General features: G+C 44.3%; 2 protein-coding genes across 3 annotated transcripts in view; one reads left to right on the forward strand and one right to left on the reverse strand.

The window, feature by feature from the left end:
- Positions 1–4,883, reverse strand: part of pabpc1b (poly A binding protein, cytoplasmic 1 b) — a 62,426-nt gene extending 57,543 nt beyond the window's left edge. Inside the window, exon 1 of the mRNA XM_029736176.1 lies at positions 4,803–4,883. The gene's annotated coding sequence lies outside the window, so the exon portion shown is untranslated. The remainder of the gene's footprint in view (positions 1–4,802) is intronic.
- A 67-nt stretch (positions 4,884–4,950) lies between these two features.
- grhl2b (grainyhead-like transcription factor 2b) overlaps positions 4,951–24,318 on the forward strand; it is a 106,246-nt gene continuing 86,878 nt past the window's right edge. For both annotated transcript variants that reach the window (XM_029736177.1, XM_029736179.1), the window contains exon 1: positions 4,951–5,274. In XM_029736177.1, the coding sequence (XP_029592037.1) occupies positions 5,255–5,274 (20 nt within the window). In that variant the 5' untranslated portion in view covers positions 4,951–5,254. The remainder of the gene's footprint in view (positions 5,275–24,318) is intronic.

The following is a 24,318-nucleotide window of genomic DNA, read 5'->3' on the forward strand; positions in this document are numbered from 1 at the left end:
CATCCTAACCCCTGGCATACCCCTGCTTGTCTGTATACATCCTAACCCCTGGCATGTCTTTCATACCCCTGCCTGTCTGTATACATCCTAACCCCTGGCATGTCTTTCATACCCCTGCCTGTCTGTATACATCCTAACCCCTGGCATACCCCTGCCTGTCTGTATACATCCTAACCCCTGGCATGTCTTTCATACCCTTGCCTGTCTGTATACATCCTAACCCCTGACATACCCCTGCCTGTCTGTATACATCCTAACCCCTGGCATACCCCTGCCTGTCTGTATACATCCTAACCCCTTTCATACCCCTGCCTGTCAGCATACATCCTAACCCCTGGCATACCCCTGCCTGTCTGTATACATCCTAACCCCTGGCATACCCCTGCTTGTCTGTATACATCCTAACCCCTGGCATGTCTTTCATACCCCTGCCTGTCTGTATACATCCTAACCCCTGGCGTACCCCTGCCTGTCTGTATACATCCTAACCCCTGGCATACCCCTGCCTGTCTGTATACATCCTAACCCCTTTCATACCCCTGCCTGTCTGCATACATCCTAACCCCTGACCTACCCCTGCCTGTCTGTATACATCCTAACCCCTGGCATGCCTTTCATACCCCTGCCTGTCTGTATACATCCTAACCCCTGGCATACCCCTGCCTGTCTGTATACATCCTAACCCCTGGCATGTATTTCATACCCCTGCCTGTCTGTATACATCCTAACCCCTGGCATGTCTTTCATACCCCTGCCTGTCTGTATACATCCTAACCCCTGGCATACCCCTGCCTGTCTGTATACATCCTAACCCCTGGCATGCCTTTCATACCCCTGCCTGTCTGTATACATCCTAACCCCTGGCATGTCTTTCATACCCCTGCCTGTCTGTATACATCCTAACCCCTGGCATACCCCTGCCTGTCTGTATACATCCTAACCCCTGACATACCCCTGCCTGTCTGCATACATCCTAACCCCTGGCATGTCGTTCATACCCCTGCCTGTCTGTATACATCCTAACCCCTGGCATACCCCTGCCTGTCTGTATACATCCTAACCCCTGGTATGCCTTTCATACCCCTGCCTGTCTGTATACATCCTAACCCCTGGCATACCCCTGCCTGTCTGTATACATCCTAACCCCTGGCATGTCTTTCATACCCTTGCCTGTCTGTATACATCCTAACCCCTGGCATACCCCTGCCTGTCTGTATACATCCTAACCCCTGGCATACCCCTGCTTGTCTGTATACATCCTAACCCCTGGCATGTCTTTCATACCCCTGCCTGTCTGTATACATCCTAACCCCTGGCATACCCCTGCCTGTCTGTATACATCCTAACCCCTGGCATACCCCTGCCTGTCTGTATACATCCTAACCCCTTTCATACCCCTGCCTGTCTGCATACATCCTAACCCCTGACATACCTCTACCTGTCTGTATACATCCTAACCCCTGGCATGTCTTTCATACCCCTGCCTGTCTGTATACATCCTAACCCCTGGCATGCCTTTCATACCCCTGCCTGTCTGTATACATCCTAACCCCTGGCATGTCTTTCATACCCCTGCCTGTCTGTATACATCCTAACCCCTTTCATACCCCTGCCTGTCTGCATACATCCTAACCCCTGGCATACCCCTGCCTGTCTGTATACATCCTAACCCCTGGCATACCCCTGCTTGTCTGTATACATCCTAACCCCTGGCATGTCTTTCATACCCCTGCCTGTCTGTATACATCCTAACCCCTGGCATACCCCTGCCTGTCTGTATACATCCTAACCCCTGGCATGTCTTTCATACCCCTGCCTGTCTGTATACATCCTAACCCCTGGCATGCCTTTCATACCCCTGCCTGTCTGTATACATCCTAACTCCTGACATACCCCTGCCTGTCTGTATACATCCTAACCCCTGGCATACCCCTGCCTGTCTGTATACATCCTAACCCCTGGCATACCCCTGCCTGTCTGTATACATCCTAACCCCTGGCATGTCTTTCATACCCCTGCCTGTCTGTATACATCCTAACCCCTGGCATGTCTTTCATACCCCTGCCTGTCTGTATACCGTCTGTTAAGTAGAATCTCAACCGTCAGAAGGGAATACTATTAAATGTTACACATTCCAAAGGGGAGGAAAATAGGTAGAAATGCCTGGAAAGTATTCAGCATGTGGAATCACATTTAGCCTGAATCATTTCAACACATCTGTAAGAGAAAAAGACCAATCAGTCAGTAGAACAGATCATCTGTTCTCTTTCTCTCTCTGTTCTCTCTTCTCTTCTCTCTTTGTTTTCTCTTCTCTTCTCTCTCTGTTCTCTCTCTCTGTTCTCTCTTTTCTGTAGGTCTCTCTGTTTTCTCTCTTCTCTTCTCTCTGTTTGCTCTCTCTCTGTTTTCTCTCTTCTCTATCTGTTCTCTCTCGGTTCTCTCTATCGGTTCTCTCTCGGTTCTCTGTGTTCTCTCTGTGTTCTCTCTCTATTCTCTCTCTCTTCCCTCTGTTCCGCCTGTCATCTCTCTCTGCTCTCTCTCTCTTGCTCGTATCTCTCTCTGTTATCTCTTATCTCGCTCTTCTCTCTCTCTCTGCTCTCTCTCTTCTCTCTCTCTCTGCTCTCTCTCTCTCTGTTCTCTCTCTCTGCTCTCTCTCTCTGTTCTCTCTGTTATCTCGCTCTTCTCTCTCTCTTGCTCGTATCTCTCTCTGTTTCTCTGTTCTCTCTCTATTTCTCTCAGTGTTGTGGTTTCGCAGCATTAACCCTAATCCATTGGGACTGTTGTTGAGGGAATGCCATGCATGCTCTGCTCTTTGCAAGAGGACCCCACCTGTATTTATTTAGCAACTCCATTTACACACAGCATTGAAAAGCCCAGGTGCTCACTTAAACAAATTAGAGAAGGGAGGATAGTGACCATTAGCAAAACACACACTAACACACAAAAGGGAGGCCTGACTCAAAAGCTTCACTGTTGAACTGAACTTTTCACTAATAATGTGTATGTATTTCCATAGCTAAACCTATGCCTCAAGAGTATTCATAAGCAAATGCATGCTTCTTCCCGAAGTTGCAACAATAACTTAGTAAGTACACTTAGTAATACAACAAAGTAAGCAAAATACTCCTAAAATGTCTAAATGCAAAATCTAAAATGGAATGTCTGAGCACCCCAACAACCATGAATGAAATATATGGATCAGAAATGAATAAAATGTATGGACCCAAGTCTTCCCTTTTCCCCAGGTGGAAGATCGCCTTCACCGATGATGTGGCCCACAACTCCCAGACCAGACTGAGTGAGTCCTCTTGTCCTGATTGATTGGTATCTACAACAACTACTATAGGTCCTGGTCAAAAGTAGTGCACTATATAGGGAATAGGGTGCTATAGGGCCCTGTTCAAAGTAGTGCACTATATAGGGAATAGGGTGCTATAGGGCCCTGTTCAAAGTAGTGCACTAAATAGGGAATAGGGTGCTATAGGGTCCTGGTCAAAAGTAGTGCACTATATAGGGAATAGGGTGCTATAGGGCCCTGTTCAAAGTAGTGCACTATATAGGGAATAGGGTGCTATAGGGCCCTGTTCAAAGTAGTGCACTATATAGGGAATAGGGTGCCATTTGGTAAGCAGCCAGACTGTGGCGTTGAGATAACATCTGAAGGGTGGTCTCCATGGATACAGCCTGACTGTGGAGTTGAGATAACATCTGAAGGGTGGTCTCCATGGATACAGCCAGACTGTGGCGTTGAGATAACATCTGAAGGGTGGTCTCCATGGATACAGCCTGACTGTGGCGTTGAGATAACATCTGAAGGGTGGTCTCCATGGATACAGCCTGACTGTGGCGTTGAGATAACATCTGAAGGTCTCCATGGATACAGCCTGACTGTGGCGTTGCGATAACATCTGAAGGTCTCCATGGTGTCCATGGCACCATCTGACCCTTTCTCCTCCATAAAGTAGTGTCCATTGTCTGTTAACCAGGACCTATACTGCTGTTGATTTGATGTGTCCATTGTCTGTTAACCAGGAGTTTCAAGTTTTTATTGGTTGTTTGTACAGGATACATATGGTATACACCATTCAACGAGATGCTTACTAGCACGTTCCTTCTTGACAACGCAACAACAATAAGAAATAATGAAATATAAGAATACAAACATAAAGTTTTAGAAGTCATCACCAACACACAATGGTATTACTGGGCACCACCTAGCCTTCAGAAAGACATGTATATTAAATGGCCCTGAGCCCGGGCTGCACAGGTCGGTCCGCTACAGGACTTTCAAAGACCCAGTGCACGACTTTTGTAAGAAAAAAAATCACATTTTTATTGAATTATTTATTTATTTCAAAATCGTATTTATTTTTAGGTGTTGCTGCAGCACCCTCAGCAGCCCTAATTCCTACATCTGTGACTATATGAGGTGATGTGAGGAAATATCCTAAACACTTGAATTACACATGTCTTAGCTCTGACCGTGTGCCTGGAGAATTCCTACCTCAGATCCCTATCCAGGTGTGTGTGTGTAGGCTATTTCATGCCCAGGGCATTGATGTCGATCAACAACAGGTCAGTGAAGGTCTAGCCTATCTTTAAGGCAGGGCAGTCATGCTGCAACTCCTCTCCTATTCCATCCTCATCTCCCTCATCCTATCATTCATTCCAGCGGTCATGGTATTTCAAGAACATTTCTAAATTACATAGCAAAACACCTGAAGAAGAGGCAGTTTATTTCAATGCAGAATGCAGTAACATTGTCAGTTCTAGGTATATAACGCTACAGGTGAGGGGGGTGTTACCTGTTTCTGATGAGGCAGCCAGTCACCGATAGGCTGAGACCACGGTAGATGGACCAATCAGCGATAGGCTTGCCTTCTTTCAACCCAAATACTTTACACTGAAAGAATTCCAACAAAGTTGACTCATTCCTATTTAGCAAAGCAAGGTAAATATAGTCTTTCTTTTATAACGAGGATTTATTATTCCTTTCATGTACTGACTATTGGATAGGAGATCCTTGATTAGCTGCTCTGTATTGGCACAAAGAACACAGAGGTGCAGCGGCGTCTAGTGAAGCCTAACTGCCAGGTAGAAAGGAAGGGGCTGTCTGTGAGAAACAAGTAGGGTAGGAAAAGTCGACTTACCTGTAACCCAGGTTCTGGCATCCCTCACCAACTCTGCCTCACTCTAGTAGTACCTGCTCCGACTTGAAAGTCCAGTTTCACAAGGAAGAATCGTGGAGGAAGAAAATATGTCACAGGAGACAGACAAGTAAGTGTTCATAGCTGGGGAAAGGATCTTTGATGACTTTAACATGACATATGAGACTTTTTGCGCTGTAATTTGGGACTAAATAAATAAACTTCTTTTTTATTATGACATTAATATTTTAGTAAAAAATATGTAACAATTTTGGTTTAGATTATTTGGGATTAATTTCCTCTAAACTGTTGGAAGTAATATTAAGGCTATGTTAGAGGCAAACCGAGGTTGGCGGCGGACAGACAGTTTCCGTCAGATATAATAAGATACAATTTATGTGAATAAAACCTTGAGGTCTTTTAGTTTTTAGTACTATTTGGTTTAGGCCTATTTAATACTTTGAGTGGCTTTTAGGGCTAGAATAATCTGTAAATGTTAAACAACTGTGCATAACAATGTATTTACCATGTTATGAATAAAATATCTTGGTTTATTTATCACGTTTATCTTCTGTTTTGGTGCTGTATTTCCAGTACGCCTACCTGTTTGTTGGGTTATGTCGCCATCTTCATGTTACAGTTTTGTTCTGACTATGTCATACTGCGTGTCTGTCTTCTTGATGGAATGTTGACACTATTGACATTTGATTATTGTCTACTTTGTATTTCTTCATTTTTTTTTCAGTGAGATAATAATTTTTAAAGGCTATAGAATTAATTTCAATAACTTTTTTAAATTACTTTTTCTCTTCAGATATTCACCCTGATTCAAAAATGAGAATAAAATAGTTAGTATCCAATGTGATGGAATTATTATCATGAATAGTATCTCACATGTTTCACGAATTCAACCATTTGACTTTAAAGCAGCTCATGAAATGTGGACAGAGGCAGATGTACACTAATTCTATTGGTTGTACACTGAATATGCAAATACGTTGTTATCATATCAACCACAGTAATGTTAGTCTGTTTCCCAGCCCTGTTTAGAGCATACAGAAATAGTTCAAATGCCCACACCAGATCTCCACGAAAAACAACAGGTGTAGACTCCAACCATAACCAATATTTTGACATATAGGGCTACAAATGTTTTGTGAAGTCTTCAGGTGTAAAGTTTAACAGCAGACATCAGCTGTATGCACTTCCCTATGGGTTATACAATTTAAAGACCCAGCACAACCAAAAACCATATTCCTTTTCTAGGATATTTTCAATAGAGAGAAAGTATGAGAGTGGAGTACAGGAGAGGTAAGAAGAAAGAGCAGCCTGGGCCCTGAGCGCTTCTAGGATCTATAATAGCCTCAACATGGGGTCAGAGTGTCATAGGCTCTGGAGACATGGGGATGGGAAAGAAGGGTATGGGGGCACTGTTGGGCGGAAGTATCTTTCAGAGGTATCTTTTGATTTGACAGACATTTAAAATTGAGTTTTCCTAAACCTAGGCAAATAAACAATGTTGTTCTGAGCAGCAGTCTAGTAGTTAGTCAGTCCTAGAGCTATTGTCTGTACTGAAGCTCTCTCTTTTAACATTTTTATATTTCACCTTTATTTAACCAGTTAGGCTAGTTGAGAACAAGTCCTTTATTTAACCAGGTAGGCTAGTTGAGAACAAGTCCTTTATTTAACCAGGTAGGCTAGTTGAGAACAAGTTCTCATTTACAACTGTGACCTGGTCAAGATAAAGCAAAGCAGTGCGACACAAACAACAGCACAGAGTTACACATGGAATAAACAAGGGTACAGTCAACAACACAATAGAAAAAAAAGAAAGTCTATATACAGTGTGTGCAAATGGCATGAGGAGGTAAGACAATAAATAGGCCAATGTAGTGAAGTAATTACAGTTTAGCAGATTAACACTGGAGTGATAAATGAGCAGATGATGATGTGCAAGTAGTAATACTGGTTGTGCAAAAGAGCAGAAAAGTAAATAAAAACAATATGGAGATGAGGTAGGTAGATTGGGTGGGCTATTTACAGATGGACTATGTACAGCTGCAGCGATCGGTTAGCTGCTCAGATAGCTGATGTTTAAAGTTAGTGAGGGAAATATAACTCTCCAGCTTCAGTGATTTTTGCAATTCGTTCCAGTCACTGGCAGCAGAAAACTGGAAGGAAAGGCGACCAAAGCAGGTGTTAGCTTTGGGGATGACCAGTGAGATATACCTGCTGGAGTGTGTACTACGGGTGGGTGTTGTTATCGTGACCAGTGAGCTGAGATAAGGCAGTGCTTTACCTAGCATAGACTTATAGATGACCTAGAGCCAGTGGGTCTGGCGCCGAATGTGTAGCGAGGGCCAGCCGACTAGAGCATACAGGTCGCAGTGGTGGGTGGTATAAGATGCTTTGGTAACAAAACGGATGGCACTGTGATAGACTACATCCAATTTGCTGAGTAGAGTATTGGAAGCTATTTTGTAGATGACATCACCGAAGTCGAGGATCGGTAGGATAGTCAGTTTTACGAGGGTATGTTTGGCAGCATGAGTGAAGGAGGCTTTGTTGCGAAATAGAAAGCCGATTCTAGATATGATTTTGGATTGGAGATGTTTGATATGAGTCTGGAAGGAGAGTTTACAGTCTACCCAGACACCGAGGTATTTGAAGTTGTCCACGTATTCTAGGTCAGAACCGTCCAGAGTAGTGATGCTAGTCGGGTGGGCAGGTGCGGGCAGTGAACGGTTGAAAAGCATGCATTTGGCTTTTCTAGCGTTTAAGAGCAGTTGGAGGCCACGGAAGGAGAGTTGTATGGCATTGAAGCTCTAACCTGTTGATTAGAGCTATTGTCTGTCCTGTAGCTCTTTAATCTGCTGATTAGAGCTATTGTCTGTCCTGTAGCTCTTTAATCTGCTGATTAGAGCTATTGTCTGTCCTGTAGCTCTTTAATCTGCTGATTAGAGCTATTGTCTGTCCTGTAGCTCTTTAATCTGCTGATTAGAGCTATTGTCTGTCCTGTAGCTCTTTAATCTGCTGATTAGAGCTATTGTCTGTCCTGTAGCTCTTTAATCTGCTGATTAGAGCTATTGTCTGTCCTGTAGCTCTTTAATCTGCTGATTAGAGCTATTGTCTGTCCTGTAGCTCTTTAACCTGTTGATTAGAGCTATTGTCTGTCCTGTAGCTCTTTAACCTGTTGATTAGAGCTATTGTCTGTCCTGTAGCTCTTTAATCTGCTGATTAGAGCTATTGTCTGTCCTGTAGCTCTTTAATCTGCTGATTAGAGCTATTGTCTGTCCTGTAGCTCTTTAATCTGCTGATTAGAGCTATTGTGTCACGGCAGTCAAAAGGATCGGACCAAAATGCAGTGTGTTCGTAGTTCCACATATTTTATTTATAGTGAAACTAAATGCAATACACTAAATACTTGAAAACACAAAAAACAACAAACCGTGACGCAGAGAGGAAAACACACTACTCAAAAGATAATCACCCACAAACACAGGTGGGACAAACATCAAAAAAAAAAATATGACTTCCAATTAGAGGTAACGAGGATCAGCTGCCTCCAATTGGAGATCAACCCAAACAAGCCCAACATAGAAATAGACAAACTAGAACTTAAACATAGAAATAGACAACATAGAAAAACCACCCAAAACACCCCCTGTCACGCCCTGATCACTCTACTATAGAAAATGACCTCTTACAAGGGTCAGGACGTGACATATTGTCTGTCCTGAAGCTGTCAAACCTGCTGAATAGTGCTTTTGTCTGTCCTGAAGCTCTCTAACCTGCTGATTAAATGAGAGATATTGTCTCTCCTGAAGCTTTTTAACCTGCTGATTAGATTAGATATATTGTCTGTCCTGAAAATATCTTACCTGCTGATTAGAGCTGTTGTCTGTCAAAAACTCTCTAAACTGCTGATTAGAGCATTTGCCTCCCCTGAAGATCTCTAGGCTGCTGATTAGAGCTCTTGCCTCCCCTGAAGCTCTCTAGCCTGCTGATTAGAGCTCTTGTCTGTCCTGAAGCTCTCTAGCCTGCTGATTAGAGCTCTTGTCTGTCCTGAAGCTCTTTAACCTGCTAATTAAAGCTATTGTCTGTCCTGATACTCTCTAACCTGCTGAATAGAATAGTGCTATTTTCTGTCCAGAAGGTCTATTACATGGTTATTAGAGATATTGTCTTTCCTGCAGGTCTTTAACATACTGTGTAGAATAAATATTGTGTCTGTCTTGATGATCTCTTACCTGGTGATTAGAGGTATTATGTTTCCTGAAGCTCTCTGACCTACAGATTAGAAAAGGGCTATTGTCTGTCCTGAAGCTCTCTGACCTTCTGGTTTGTATTCGTATTGATTATGGATCCTCATTAGTTCTTGCCAAGGCAGCAGCTACTCTTCCTGGGGTTTATTATGGATCCCCATTATTCCCTGCCAAGGCAGCAGCTACTCTTCCTGGAGTTTATTATGGATCCCCATTAGTTCCTGCCAAGGCAGCAGCTACTCTTCCTGGGGTTTATTATGGATCCCCATTAGTTCCTGTCAAGGCAGCAGCTACTCTTCCTGGGGTTTATTATGGATCCCCATTAGTTCCTGCCAAGGCAGCAGCTACTCTTCCTGGAGTTTATTATGGATCCCCATTGGTTCCTGCCAAGGCAGCAGCTTCTCTTCCTGCGGTACAGCAATATTAAGGCAGTTTATACAATTTTAGAAACATTACAATACATTCACACACTGTGTGTCCTCATGCCCCTACCCCACCACTACCACATATATACTGTACAAAATCAATGTGTATGTGTGTGTATAGTGCATATGCTACCGTGTGTATGCATGTGTGTATACATGTGTCTGTGCCTATGTTTGTGTTGCTTCACAGTCTCCACTGTTCCATAAGGTGTTTTTTTAATCCGCTTTTAAATCTAATAAAACTGCTGCGTGAGTTACTAGATGTGGAATAGAGTTCCATGTAGTCATGGCTCTATGTAGTACTGTGCACCTCCCATAGTCTGTTCTGGACTTGGGGATTGTGAAGAGACCTCTGGTGGCATGTCTTGTGGGGTATGGATGGGTGTCTGAGCTGTGTGCCAGTAGTTTAGACAGACAGCTCAGTGCATTCAACATGTCAATACCTCTCATAAATACAAGTAGTGATGAAGTCAATCTCTCCTCCACTTTAAGCCAGGAGAGATTGACACACATATTATTAATATTAGCTCTCTGTGTACATCTAAGGACCAGCCGTGCTGCCCTGTTCTGACACAATTGCAATTTTCCTAAGTCCTTTTTTGTGGCACATGACCACACGACTGAACAGTAGTCCAGGTGCGACAAAACTAGGGCCTGTAGGACCTGCCTTGTTGATAGTGTTGTTAAGAAGGTAGAAACTAGGGCCTGTAGGACCTGCCTTGTTGATAGTGTTGTTAAGAAGGTAGAAACTAGGGCCTGTAGGACCTGCCTTGTTGATAGTGTTGTTAAGAAGGTAGAAACTAGGGCCTGTAGGACCTGCCTTGTTGATAGCGTTGTTAAGAAGGTAGAAACTAGGGCCTGTAGGACCTGCCTTGTTGATAGCGTTGTTAAGAAGGTAGAAACTAGGACCTGTAGGACCTGCCTTGTTGATAGTGTTGTTAAGAAGGCAGAAACTAGGACCTGTAGGACCTGCCTTGTTGATAAGGCAGAGCAGCACCTTATCATGGACATACTTATTTATTTTATTTCACCTTTATTTAACCAGGTAGGCCAGTTGAAAACTAGTCCTTTATTTAACCAGGTAGGCCAGTTGAGAACAAGTTCTCATTTACATCTGCGACCTGGCCAAGATAAAGCAAAACAGTGCGAAAAAAAAACAACAACATAGATTTACACATGGAATAAACAAACATACAGTCAATATCACAATAGAAAAATCGACATACAGTGTGTGCAAATTAAGTAAGATGAAGTAAGATTAGGGAGGTAGGGAAATAAATAGGCCGTAGTGGCGAAATAATTACAATTTAGCAAATAAACACTGGAGTGATAGATGTGCAGAAGATGAATGTGCAAGTAGAGATACTGGGGTGCAAAAGATAAAAAAAAGAATAACAATATAGGGATGAGGTAGTTGGTTGGGCTATTTACAGATGGGTTGTGTTCAGGTGCAGGGATCGGTAAGCTGCTCTGACAGCTGATGCTTATAGTTAGTGAGGGAGATATAAGTCTCCAGCTTCAGTGACTTTTGCAATTTGTTCCAGTCTTGGGCAGCAGAGAACTGGAAGGAAAGGTGGCCAAAGGATATGTTGGCTTTGGGGGTGACCAGTGAAATATAGCTGCTGGAGCGCGTGCTACGGGTTGGTGGTGTTATGGTGACCAGTGAGCTGAGATAAGGAGGGGCTTTAGCAAGGAAAGACTTATAGATGACCTGGAGCCTGTGGGTTTGGCAACGAATATGTAGCGAGGGCCAGCCAATGAGAGCATACAGGTCGCAGTGGTGGGTAGTATATGGGGCTTTAGTGACAAAACTGATGGCACTGTGATAGACTACATCCAATTTGCTGAGTAGAGTGTTGGAGGCTATTTTGTAAATTACATCGCCGAAGTCAAGGATCGGTAGGATAGTCAGTTTTACGAGGGTATGTTATGCAGCATGAGTGAAGGATGCTTTGTTGCAAAATAGGAAGCCGGTTCTAGATTTAATTTTGTATTGGAGATGCTTAATATGAGTCTGGAAGGAGAGTTTACTGTCTAACCAGACACCTAGGTATTTGTAGTTGTCCACGTATTCTAACTCAGAGCCGTCCAGAGTAGTGATGTTAGTCGAGCAGGCAGGTGCGGGCAGCAATCGGTTGAAGAGCATGCATTTAGTTTTACTAGCATTTAAGAGCAGTTGGAGGCCACAGAAGGAGTGTTGTATGGCATTGAAGCTCATTTGGAGGTTTGTTAACACAGTGTCCAAAGAAGGGCCAGACGTATACAGAATGGTGTCTTCTGCATAGAGGTGGATCAGAGACTCACCAGCAGCAAGAGCAACGTCATTGATATATACAGAGATAAGAGTCGGCCCAAGGATTGAACCCTGTGGCACCACCATAGAGACTGCCAGAGGTCCGGAGAACAGGCCCTCTGATTTAACACACCGAACTCTATCTGAGACGTAGTTGGTAACCAGGCGAGGCAGTCATTTGAGAAACCAAGGCTATTTAGTCTGCCGATAAGAATGTGGTGATTGACAGAGTCGAAAGCCTTGGCCAGGTCGATGAAGACAGCTGCACAGTACTGTCTTTTATTGATGGCGGTTATGATATTATTTAGTACCTTGAGCGTGGCTGAGGTGCACCCGTGACCAGCTCAGAAACCTGATTGCATAACGGAGAAGGTACGGTGGGATTCGAAATGGTCAGTGATCTGTTTGTTAACTTGGCTTTCGTAGACTTCAGAAAGGCAGGGCAGGATGGATATACGTCTGTAACAGTTTGGGTCTAGAATGTCTCCCCCTTTGACATGGGGGATGACCGCGGCAGCTTTCCAATCTTTAGGGATCTCAGACGATACAAAAAAGAGGTTGAACAGGCTAGTAATAGGGGTTGTAACATTTGCAGCGGATAATTTTAGAAAGAGAGGGTCCAGATTGTCTAGCCCAGCTGATTTCTGAACATGAGCTATCTGATTTTGGGTGAAGGAGGAGTTGGTGGGGCTTGGGCAAGTTGCTGCAGGGGGTGCAGGGCTGTTGGCCGGGGTAGGGATAACACGGTGGAAAGCATGGCCGGCCGTAGAGAAATGCTTATTGATATTCTCAATTATTGTAGATTTATCAGTGGTGACGGTGTTTCCTAGCCTCAGCGCAGTGGGCAGCTGGGAAGAGGTGCTCTTATTCTCCATGGACTTTACAGTGTCCCAGAAGTTTTGGGAATTAGTGCTACAGGATGCAAATTTCTGTTTGAAAAAGCTAGCCTTAGCTTTCCTAACTGACTGTGTATATTGGTCCCTGACTTCCCTGAAAAGTTGCATATCGCGGGGACTATTCGATGCTAATGCAGTACGCCACAGGATGTTTTTGTGCTGGTCAAGGGCAGTCAAGTCAGGAGTGAACCAGGGGCTATATCTGTTCTTAGTTCTACATTCTTTGAATGGGGCATGCTTATTTAAGATGGTGAGGAAAGCATTTTTAAAGAACAACCAGGCATCCTCTATTGATGGGATGAGGTCAATATCCTTCCAGGATACCTGGGCCAGGTCAATTAGAAAGGCCTGCTCGCTGAAGTGTTTTAGGGAGCGTTTGACAGTGATGAGGGGTAGTCGTTTGACCGCGGACCCATTACGGACGCAGGCAATGAGGCAGTGGTCGCTGAGATCCTGGTTGAAGATAGCAGAGGTGTATTTAGAGGCCAGGTTGGTTAGGATGATATCTATGAGGGTGCCCATGTTTACAGATTTAGGGTTGTACCTGGTACGTTCCTTGATAATCTGTGTGAGATTGAGTACATCTAGCTTAGATTGTAGGATGGCCGGAGTGTTAAGCATGTCCCAGTTTAGGTCACCTAACAGTACGAACTCTGAAGATAGATTTACATTTACATTTACGTCATTTATCAGACGCTCTTATCCAGAGCGACTGTAACGATCGTCTGGAAGAGGGGACCAAGGTGCAGCGGAGTTAGTGTTCATCTTGATTTTTAATGATACACTTCAAAAAACAAACAGGGAAAACGAAAGCCAACAGTTCTGTCAGTGCAAACCACACAACAGAAACAACTACCCACAAAACCCCAAAGGAAAACAGGCTGCCTAAGTATGATTCCTAATCAGAGACAACGATAGACAGCTGCCTCTGATTAGGAACCCTACTCGGCCCAAAACAAAGAAATACAAAAACATAGAAAAAGGAACATAGAACGCCCACCCAATGTAACACCCTGGCCTAACCAAAATAAAGAACAAAAAAACCCTCTCTATGGCCAGGGCGTTACAGCAACTTACAAATTGGTGCATTCACCTTATGATATCCAGGGGGGGGTTAGAAGGATTACTTATCCTATCCCAGGTATTCCTTAACTTCTTTGGCATAGGGGGCAGTATTTTCACATCCGGATAAAAAACGTACCCGATTTAATCTGGTTACTACTCCTGCCCAGTAACTAGAATATGCATATAATTATTGGCTTTGGATAGAAAACACCCTAAAGTTTCTAAAACTGTTTGAATGGTGTCTGTGAGTATAACAGAACTCCTATGGCAGGCAAAAACCTGAGAAGATTTCATGCAGGAAGTGGCCTGTCTGACAAGGTGTTGTTGTTCTTGCTTCTGTTTATTGAAGAGTCAGGATCTTAGCTGTAACGTGACACTTCCTACGGCTCCAATAGGCTCTCAGAGCCTGGAAAAACCTGAACGATGACGAGGCAGCCTCAGGCTGAAACACATAATCGCCCGATTCGACCCCGTGCAGTATTTTCTTTCGGCTGTTTACCTAATTGCAGATTCCCGGTCGGAATATTATCGCTTTTTTACGAGAAAAATGGCATAAAAATTGATTTTAAACAGCGGTTGACATGCTTCGAAGTACGGTAATGAAATATTTAGAAATCTTTTGTCACGAAATGCGCCGTGCGCATGACCGTTATTTACCATTCGGATAGTGTCTAGAACGCACGAACAAAACGTCGCTGTTGGAACATAACTATGGATTATTTTGGACCAAACCTGCATTTGTTATTGAAGTAGAAGTCCTGGGAGTGCATTCTGACGAAGAACAGGAAAGGTAATCAAACTTTTCTAATAGTAAATGTGATTTTGGTGAAGGCTAAACTTGGTGGGTGTCTAAATAGCTAGCCCTGTGATGCCGGGCTATCTACTCAGAATATTGCAAAATGTGCTTCATCCGAAAAGCTATTTTAAAATCGGACATATCGAGTGCATAGAGGAGTAATGTATCTATAATTCTTAAAATAATTGTTATGCTTTTTGTGAGCGTTTATCGTGAGTAATTTAGTAAATTGTTAGTAAATTCCCCGGAAGTTTGCGGGGGGTATGCTAGTTCTGAACGTCACATGCTAATGTAAAAAGCTGGTTTTTGATATAAATATGAACTTGATTGAACAAAACATGCATGTATTGTATAACATAATGTCCTAGGTGTGTCATCTGATGAAGATCATCAAAGGTTAGTGCTGCATTTAGCTGTCTTCTGGGTTTTTGTGACATTATATGCTAACTTGAAAAATGGGTGTCTGATTATTTCTGGCTGGGTACTCTGCTGACATAATCTAATGTTTTGCTTTCGTTGTAAAGCCTTTTTGAAATCGGACAGTGTGGTTAGATTAACGAGAGTCCTGTCTTTAAATAGCTGTAAAATAGTCATATGTTTGAGAAATTGAAGTAATAGCATTTCAAAGGTTTTGAAAATCGCGCCACAGGATTCAACTGGCTGTTACGTAGGTGGGACGAATTCGTCCCGCTGGTCCTAGGGAGGTTAAAGAGGTGGGGTTTCGGGTGTCTCCGGAAGGTGGTGATTGACTCCGCTGTCCTGGCGTCGTGAGGGAGCTTGTTCCACCATTGGGGTGCCAGAGCAGCGAACAGTTTTGACTGGGCTGAGCAGGAACTGTGCTTCCGCAGAGGTAGGGAGGCGAGCAGGCCAGAGGTGGATGAACGCAGTGCCCTTCTTTGGGTGTAGGGACTGCAGAGATGCGATTCGCCACCTGGTTATCAGAAGGGGGAAAGGAGACGATTAATTGTGTGTCGTCTGCATAGCAATGATAGGAGAGACCATGTGAGGATATGACAGAGCCAAGTGTTGTTGACATCAGAGGGATCGAATAGTAGGTTTTTTGAGAAGGGGTGCAACTCTCACTCTCTTGAAGACGGAAGGGACGTAGCCAGCGGTCAAGGATGAGTTGATGAGCGAGGTGAGGTAGGGGAGAAGGTCTCCGGAAATGGTCTGGAGAAGAGAGGAGGGGATAGGGTCAAGCGGGCAGGTTGTTGGGCGGCCGGCCGTCACAAGTCGCAAGATTTCATCTGGAGAGAGAGGGGAGAAAGAGGTCAAAGCAAAGGGTAGGGCAACATGAGCAGGACCAGCGGTGTCGTTTGACTTAACAAACGAGGATCGAATGTCGTCAACCTTCTTTTCAAAATGGTTGACAAAGTCATCCGCAGAGAGGGAGGGGGGGGTGAAGGGGAGGGGGATTCAGGAGGGAGGAGAAGGTGGCAAAGAGCTTCCTAGGGTTAGAGGCAGATGCTTGGAATTTAGAGTGGTAGAAAGTGGCTTTAGCAGCAGAGACAGAGGAAGAAAATGTAGAGAGGAGGGAGTGAAAAGATGCCAGGTCCGCAGGGAGGCTAGTTTTCCTCCATTTCCGCTCGGCTGCCCGGAGCCCTGTTCTGTGAGCTCGCAATGAGTCGTCAAGCCACGAAGCAGGAGGGGAGGACCGAGCCGGCCGGGAGGATAGGGACATAGAGAGCCAAAGGATGCAGAAAGGGAGGAGAGGAGGGTTGAGGAAGCAGAATCAGGACATTGGTTGGAGAAGGATTGAGCAGAGGGAAGAGATGATAGGATGGAAGAGGAGAGAGTAGCAGGAGAGAGGGAGCGAAGGTTGCGACGGCGCAATACCATCTGAGTAGGGGCAGAGTGAGTAGTGTTTGAGGAGAGCGAGAGGGAAAAGGATACACGGTAGTGGTCGGAGACTTGGAGGGGAGTTGCAGTGAGATTAGTAGAAGAACAGCATCTAGTAAAGATGACGTCAAGCGTATTGCCTGCCTTGTGAGTAGGGGGGACGGTGAGAGGGTGAGGTCAAAAGAGGAGAGGAGTGGAAAGAAGGAGGCAGAGAGAAATGAGTCAAAGGTAGGTAAAGTCACCCAGAACTGTGAGGGGTGAGCCATCCTCAGGAAAGGAACTTATCAATGCGTCAAGCTCATTGATGAACTCTCCAAGGGAACCTGGAGGGCGATAAATGATAAGGATGTTAACCTCTCTAGGGCAGGTGGCACCAAATCGTCCCACCTACGTAACAGCCAGTTGAATCCTGTGGCGCGATTTTCAAATACCTTAAAAATGCTATTACTTCAATTTCTCAAACATATGACTATTTTACAGCTATTTAAAGACAAGACTCTCGTTAATCTAACCACACTGTCCGATTTCAAAAAGGCTTTACAACGAAAGCAAAACATTAGATTATGTCAGCAGAGTACCCAGCCAGAAATAATCAGACACCCATTTTTCAAGCTAGCATATAATGTCACAAAAACCCAGAAGACAGCTAAATGCAGCACTAACCTTTGATGATCTTCATCAGATGACACACCTAGGACATTATGTTATACAATACATGCATGTTTTGTTCAATCAAGTTCATATTTATATCAAAAACCAGCTTTTTACATTAGCATGTGACGTTCAGAACTAGCATACCTCCCGCAAACTTCCGATGAATTTACTAACAATTTACTAAATTACTCACGATAAACGTTCACAAAAAGCATAACAATTATTTTAAGAATTATAGATACAGAACTCCTTTATGCACTCGATATGTCCGATTTTAAAATAGCTTTTCGGTGAAAGCACATTTTGCAATATTCTGAGTAGATAGCCCGGCATCACAGGGCTAGCTATTTAGACACCCACCAAGTTTAGCCTTCACCAAACTCAGATTTACTATTAGAAAAGTTTGATTACCTTTCCTGTTCTTCGTCAGAATGCACTCCCAGGACTTCTACTTCAATAACAAATGTAGGTTTGGTCCAAAATAATCCATAGTTATGTTCCAACAGCGACGTTTTGTTCGTGCGTTCAAGACACTATCCCAATGGTAAATAACGGTCATGCGCACGGTGCATTTCGTGACAAAAGATTTCTAAATATTTCCTTACCGTACTTCGAAGCATGTCAACCGCTGTTTAAAATCAATTTTTATGCCATTTTTCTCGTAAAAAAGCGATAATATTCCGACCGGGAATCTACAATTAGGTAAACAGCCGAAAGAAAATACAGCACGGGGTCGAATCGGGCACGCGCCTAATTCCTTTGTCCTCTTATCGGCCACTTGGCAAAGGCGATTATGTGTTTCAGCCTGAGGCTGCCTCGTCATCGTTCAACTTTTTCCCGGGCTCTGAGAGCCTATGGAAGCCGTAGGAAGTGTCACGTTACAGCTAAGATCCCCACTCTTCAATAAACAGAAGCAAGAACAACGACTCCTTGTCAGACAGGCCACTTCCTGCATGAAACCTTCTCAGGTTTTTGCCTGCCAAATGAGTTCTGTTATACTCACAGACACCATTCAAACAGTTTTAGAAACTTTAGGGTGTTTTCTATCCAAAGCCAATAATTATATGCATATTCTAGTTACTGGGCAGGAGTAGTAACCAGATTAAATCGGGTACGTTTTTTATCCGGCCGTGTAAATACTGCCCCCTACCCCTAACAGGTTAAGCTTGAATGGGCTAGTGACTGTGACAGCATGGAATTCAAATGAGGAGATAGACAGATGGGTCAGGGGAGAAAGAGAGAATGTCCACTTGGGAGAGATGGGGATTCCAGTGCCACCACCCCGCTGACCAGACGCTCTCGGGGTGTGCGAGAACACGTGGTCGGACGAGGAGAGAGCAGTAGGAGTAGCAGTGTTTTCTGTGGTAATCCATGTTTCCGTCAGCGCCAAGAAGTTGAGGGACTGGAAGGTAGCGTAGGCCGAGATGAACTCTGCCTTGTTGGCCGCAGACCGGCAGTTCCAGAGGCTGCCGGAGACCTGGAACTCCACGTGGGTCGTGCGCGCAAGGACCACCACGTTAGAGTGGCAGCGGCCACGCGGTGTGAGGCGTTTGTGTGGCCTGTGCAGAGAGGAGAGAACAGGGATAGACAGACACATAGTTGACAGGCTACAATGGGGGGCAATCAATTCACATATGGTGTCCAGGCAACCGCTGGGGGCTGATGGGGGTCTATAACAAGTGACATTAATGAGAGACTTATTTTTGGAAAGGTGGAGTTTTAAAAGTAGAAGCTCAAACTGTTTGGGCACAGATCTGGATAGTAAGACAGAACTCTGCAGGCTGTCTCTGCAGTAGATTGCAACTCTGCCTCCTTTTGGCAGTTCTATCTTGATGGAAAATGTTTTAGTTGGGGATGGATATTTCTGAATTTTTGGTGGCCTTCCTAAGCCAAGATTCAGACAAGGCTAGGACATCAGGGTTGGCAGAGTGTGCTAAAGCAGTGAATAAAACAAACTTAGGGAGGAGGCTTCTGATGTTAACATGCATGAAACCAAGGCTTTTACAGTTACAGAAGTCAAGAAATGAGAGCGCCTGGGGAATAGGTGTAGTACTGGGGGCTAAATGGCCTGGGTTAACCTCTACATTACCAGAGGAGGAGTAGGATAAGGCTACGGCTAAAGGCTATAAGAACTGGTTGTCTAGTGCGTTGTGAACGGAGAATAAAAGGAGCAGATTTCTGGGCGTGGTAGAATAGATTCAGGGCCTAATGTACAAACAAGGGTATGGTAGGACGTGAGTACAGTGGAGGTAAACCTAGGCATTGACTGACGATGAGAGAGGTTGCATCTCTGGAGGCACCAGTTAAGCCATGTGAGGTCTCCGCATGCGTAGGGGGTGGGACAAAAGTGCTATCTAAGGCATGTTGAGCAGGACTGAAGGCTCTACAGTGAAGTAAAACAATATGAACTAACAGAAACAGCAGTAGACAAGGCATATTGGCATTAGAGAGAGGCATAAAGCAATCACAGGTGTTGGTCGGGAGAGCTAAGACAACATGAATGAATGGGCAGAGAGGGTCAGTTAGGTACACACAGGACCTGAGTTCGAGGCTGGGGCCGACAGATAAACAAAATGAGCTACAGTGTTATTGAACAGTCCAGCAGGTATCAACCTTGTAGCCGAGTGATCATAGGGTCCAATGAGCAGCAATAGGTGAGTCAGGGAGCCGTTCGGTAGTTGCTACTACGCTAGGCGAGCGGGAGACATGGTGTTCAGAAAGCTAGTGGGCCGGGATAGCAGTATGGTCTTCGGCGACATCGCAACGGAAAAGCCTGTTGAAACTACATCGGACGATTACGTTGGCAGACCAGTCGTGATGGATCGGCGGGGCTCCGTGTCAACAACAAAGGGTCCAGGCCAATTGGCAAAAGAGGTATAGCCCAAGAATTAGCTGGTATACTCCGTCGGCTGGCTGGGAGATGGGCCTAGCTCGAGGCTAGCTCAAGGCTAACTGGTGCTTGCTTCAGGACAGAGGCATTAGCCAACAATAGCCACTCGGTTGCAGCTAGCTAGCTGCGAGGATCCAGTGTAATGGTGCAGAGAGGCAGGAATCCGGTGATGTGGTAGAGAAAAGCAGTCCGATATGCTCTGGGTTGATATCGCCCTGTGTAGACTGGCAGGTAATTGTCCGAGCTAAAGCTGGCTGGTGTCCGAGCTAAAGGTGAAGACCGCTAGCCGTGGCTAACAAAGACTAGTAGCTAGTTAGCTGGCTAGCTCCTGATGGAAGTTCCAGTTATAAAGAATAAAATAGCAGATCTGTACCACATTGGGTGAGGCGGGTTGCAGAAAAGTATATTTAGTTTGTAGATGGAAAGTGAGATTAAAATATATACGAGTAAAGAAAACTTCTCCCTGTCTTAGCTTTACTTTAAAATTACTGTTGTGTCAATATGATTTGATCATGACAGTTTACAATCCAGGGTTACTCCAAGCAGTTTAAATCACCTCAACTTCAACATTATTTATTACAATATTTAGTTGAGGTTTAGGGTTTAGTGAATGATTTGTCCCAAATACAATGCTTTTAGTTTTAGAAATATTTAGGACTAACTTATTCCTTGCCACCCATTCTGAAACTAACTGCAACTCTTTGTTAAGTGTTTCAGTTGCTGTAGTAGCTGACATGTGTAGTGTCATCTGCATACACAGACACTCTGGCTTTCGAGGAATGACTTTTGCTTCCTTCCAGGCCTGAGAGCACACACTTTCTAGTAGGCTTAAATTGAAGATGTGGCAAATAGGTGTGGCAATATCGTCCACTATTATCCTCAGTTATTTTCCATTTAAGTTGTCAGACCCCGGTGGCTTGTCATTGTTGATAGACAACAATCATTTTTTCACCTCTTCCACACTCACTTTACGGAATTTAAAATTACAATAATTGTCTGTCATAATTTGGTCAGATATACTTGGATGTGTAGTGTCAGCATTGGTTGCTGGCATGTCATACCAAAGTTTGCTAATCTTCCCAATGAAAAAAACATTGAAGTAGTTGGAAATATCAGTGGGTTTTGTGAATGTTTCATTGAATGATAGAGCTGAGTTTGCCTTATTTCCCAGAATTTCATTTAAGGTGCTCCAAAGCTTTTTACTATCATTCATTATTTCATTTATCTTGGTTTCTTAGCGTAGTTTCTTCTTCTTTTTATTCAGTTTAGTCTCATGATTTCTCAATTTGCAATAAGTTTGCCAATCAGTTGTGCAGCCAGACTTATTTGCCATTCCTTTTGCCCCATCCCTCTCAACCATACAATTCCTCATCAATCCACAGGGATTTAACAGCTTTTACAGTCATTTTCTTTATGGGTTCATGTTTATTAGCAACTGGAATAAGCAATTTCATAAATGTGTCAAGTGCAGTGTCTTTTTGCTCCTTTTTAAAAAAAAAATGTTTCTGTCATTTAGCAGACACTCTTATCCAGAGCAACATACAGTAGTGAATACATTTCATACTTTTTTTTTCTTCGTACTGGTCCCCTGCGGGAATCGAACCCACAACCCTGGCGTTGCAAACACCATGCTCTACCAACTGAGCCACACGGGACCACACTGATTACACACCACGGACCAACAGATATTCTTTACAATTAACAACATAGGAATCACTACAAAACTTCTTGTATGACCTCATATACACTATATTTAGTGTTGCACATTTTGGGGAATATTCAGAGGTGGAAACGTTCCTTGGGAATATATGGGAATTAACGCGAATATATGCAAATTCATATTAATACCATTTAAACGTAAATGTTTTTTGCTTTGGATATACACTGCTCAAAAAAAGGGAACACTTAAACAACACAATGTAACTCCAAGTCAATCACACTTCTGTGAAATCAAACTGTCCACTTAGGAAGCAACACTGATTGACAATAAATTTCACATGCTGTTGTGCAAATGGAATAGACAACAGGTGGAAATTATAGGCAATTAGCAAGACACCCCCAATAAAGGAGTGGTTCTGCAGGTGGGGACCACAGACCTCTTCTCATTTCCTATGCTTTCTGGCTGATGTTTTGGTCACTTTTGAATGCTGGCGATTCTTTCACTCTAGTGGTAACATGAGAAAGAGTCTACAACCCACACAAGTGGCTCAGGTAGTGCAGCTCATCCAGGATGGCACATCAATGCGAGCTGTGGCAAGAAGGTTCGCTGTGTATGTCAGCGTAGTGTCCAGAGCATGGAGGCACTACCAGGAGACAGGCCAGTACATCAGGAGACGTGGAGGAGGCCGTAGGAGGGCAACAACCCAGCAGCAGGACCGCTACCTCCGCCTTTGTGCAAGGAGGAGCAGGAGAAGCACTGCCAGAGCCCTGCAAAATGACCTCCAGCAGGCCACAAATGTGCATGTGTCTGCTCAAACGGTCAGAAACAGACTCCATGAGGGTGGTATGAGGGCCCGACGTCCACAGTTGGGGGTTGTGCTTACAGCCCAACACCGTGCAGGACGTTTGGCATTTGCCAGAGAACACCAAGATTGGCAAATTTGCCACTGGCGCCCTGTGCTCTTCACAGATGAAAGCAGGTTCACACTGAGCACATGTGACAGACGTGACAGAGCCTGGAGACGCCGTGGAGAACGTTCTGCTGCCTGCAACATCCTCCAGCATGACCGGTTTGACGCTGGGTCAGTCATGGTGTGATGTGGCATTTCTTTGGGGGGCTGCACAGCCCTCAATGTGCTCGCCAGAGGTAGCCTGACTGCCATTAGGTACCGGGATGAGATCCTCAGACCCCTTGTGAGACCATATGCTGGTGCAGTTGACCCTGGGTTCCTCCTAATGCAAGACAATGCTAGACCTCATGTGGCTGGAGTGTGTCAGCAGTTCCTGCAAGAGGAAGGCATTGATGCTATGGATTGACCCGCCCGTTCCCCGGACCTGAATCCAATTGAGCACATCTGGGACATCATGTCTCGCTCCATCCACCAACGCCACGTTGCACCACAGACTGTCCAGGAGTTGGCAGATGCTTTAGTCCAGGTCTGGGAGGAGATCCCTCAGGAGACCATCCGCCACCTCATCAGGAGCATGCCCAGGCGTTGTAGGGAGGTCATACAGGCACGTGGAGGCCACACACACTACTGAGCCTCATTTTGACTTGTTTTAATAAGGACATTACATCAAAGTTGGATCAGCCTGTAGTGTGGTTTTCCACTTTAATTTTGAGTGTGACTCCAAATCCAGACCTCCATGGGTTGATAAATTGGATTTCCATTGATTATTTTTGTGTGATTTTGTTGTCAGCACATTCAACTATGTAAAGAAAAAAGTATTTAATAAGATTATTTCTTTCATTCAGATCTAGGATGTGTTGTTTAAGTGTTCCCTTATTTTTTTGAGCAGTATATTTACCATATCATATGGAGACAGAAACATAAACCTTTAACTATCAAGAGGTGAGTGTAGCCGGTGCATCGAAGTCAGGTGCAGGAGAGCAGAGATGAGTGGACAAAGCCCTTTACTAAGGCAATCATTTGCACAGAACGCAACTGCGTCACAAAACAAATGCCCAACAAACCAGGGAGGCAGCACAAAGTACACAAACACAAGTACAAAGTACAGGCTGCCACAAAGCACGGGTAATAAAATAAACCTGGCGCAAACCTGCTGGAAGCGTGCAAACCTAAACAATAAACAATTACACACACAGACATGGGGGGAACAGAGGGTTAAATACACAACATGTAATGAGGGAATGATGACCAGGTGTGTGGGAAAACAAGACAAAACAAATGGAAAATGAAAGGTGGATCGGCGATGGCTAGAAGAACGGTGACTCCGAAAGCCGCCCGAACAAGGAGAGGGACCGACTTCGGTGGAAGTCATGACATTTACATTATCATAAGTAGACATAATTGCAAATGATTAAATCCTTCCAATAGAAATTTAAAAAACTATTTAGTTACAAATTGAACTTTAATTAAATGAGTTGACT

Source organism: Salmo trutta, chromosome 36 (genome assembly GCF_901001165.1).
Source record: "Salmo trutta chromosome 36, fSalTru1.1, whole genome shotgun sequence".
In the NCBI taxonomy this organism is placed as follows: domain Eukaryota; kingdom Metazoa; phylum Chordata; class Actinopteri; order Salmoniformes; family Salmonidae; genus Salmo; species Salmo trutta.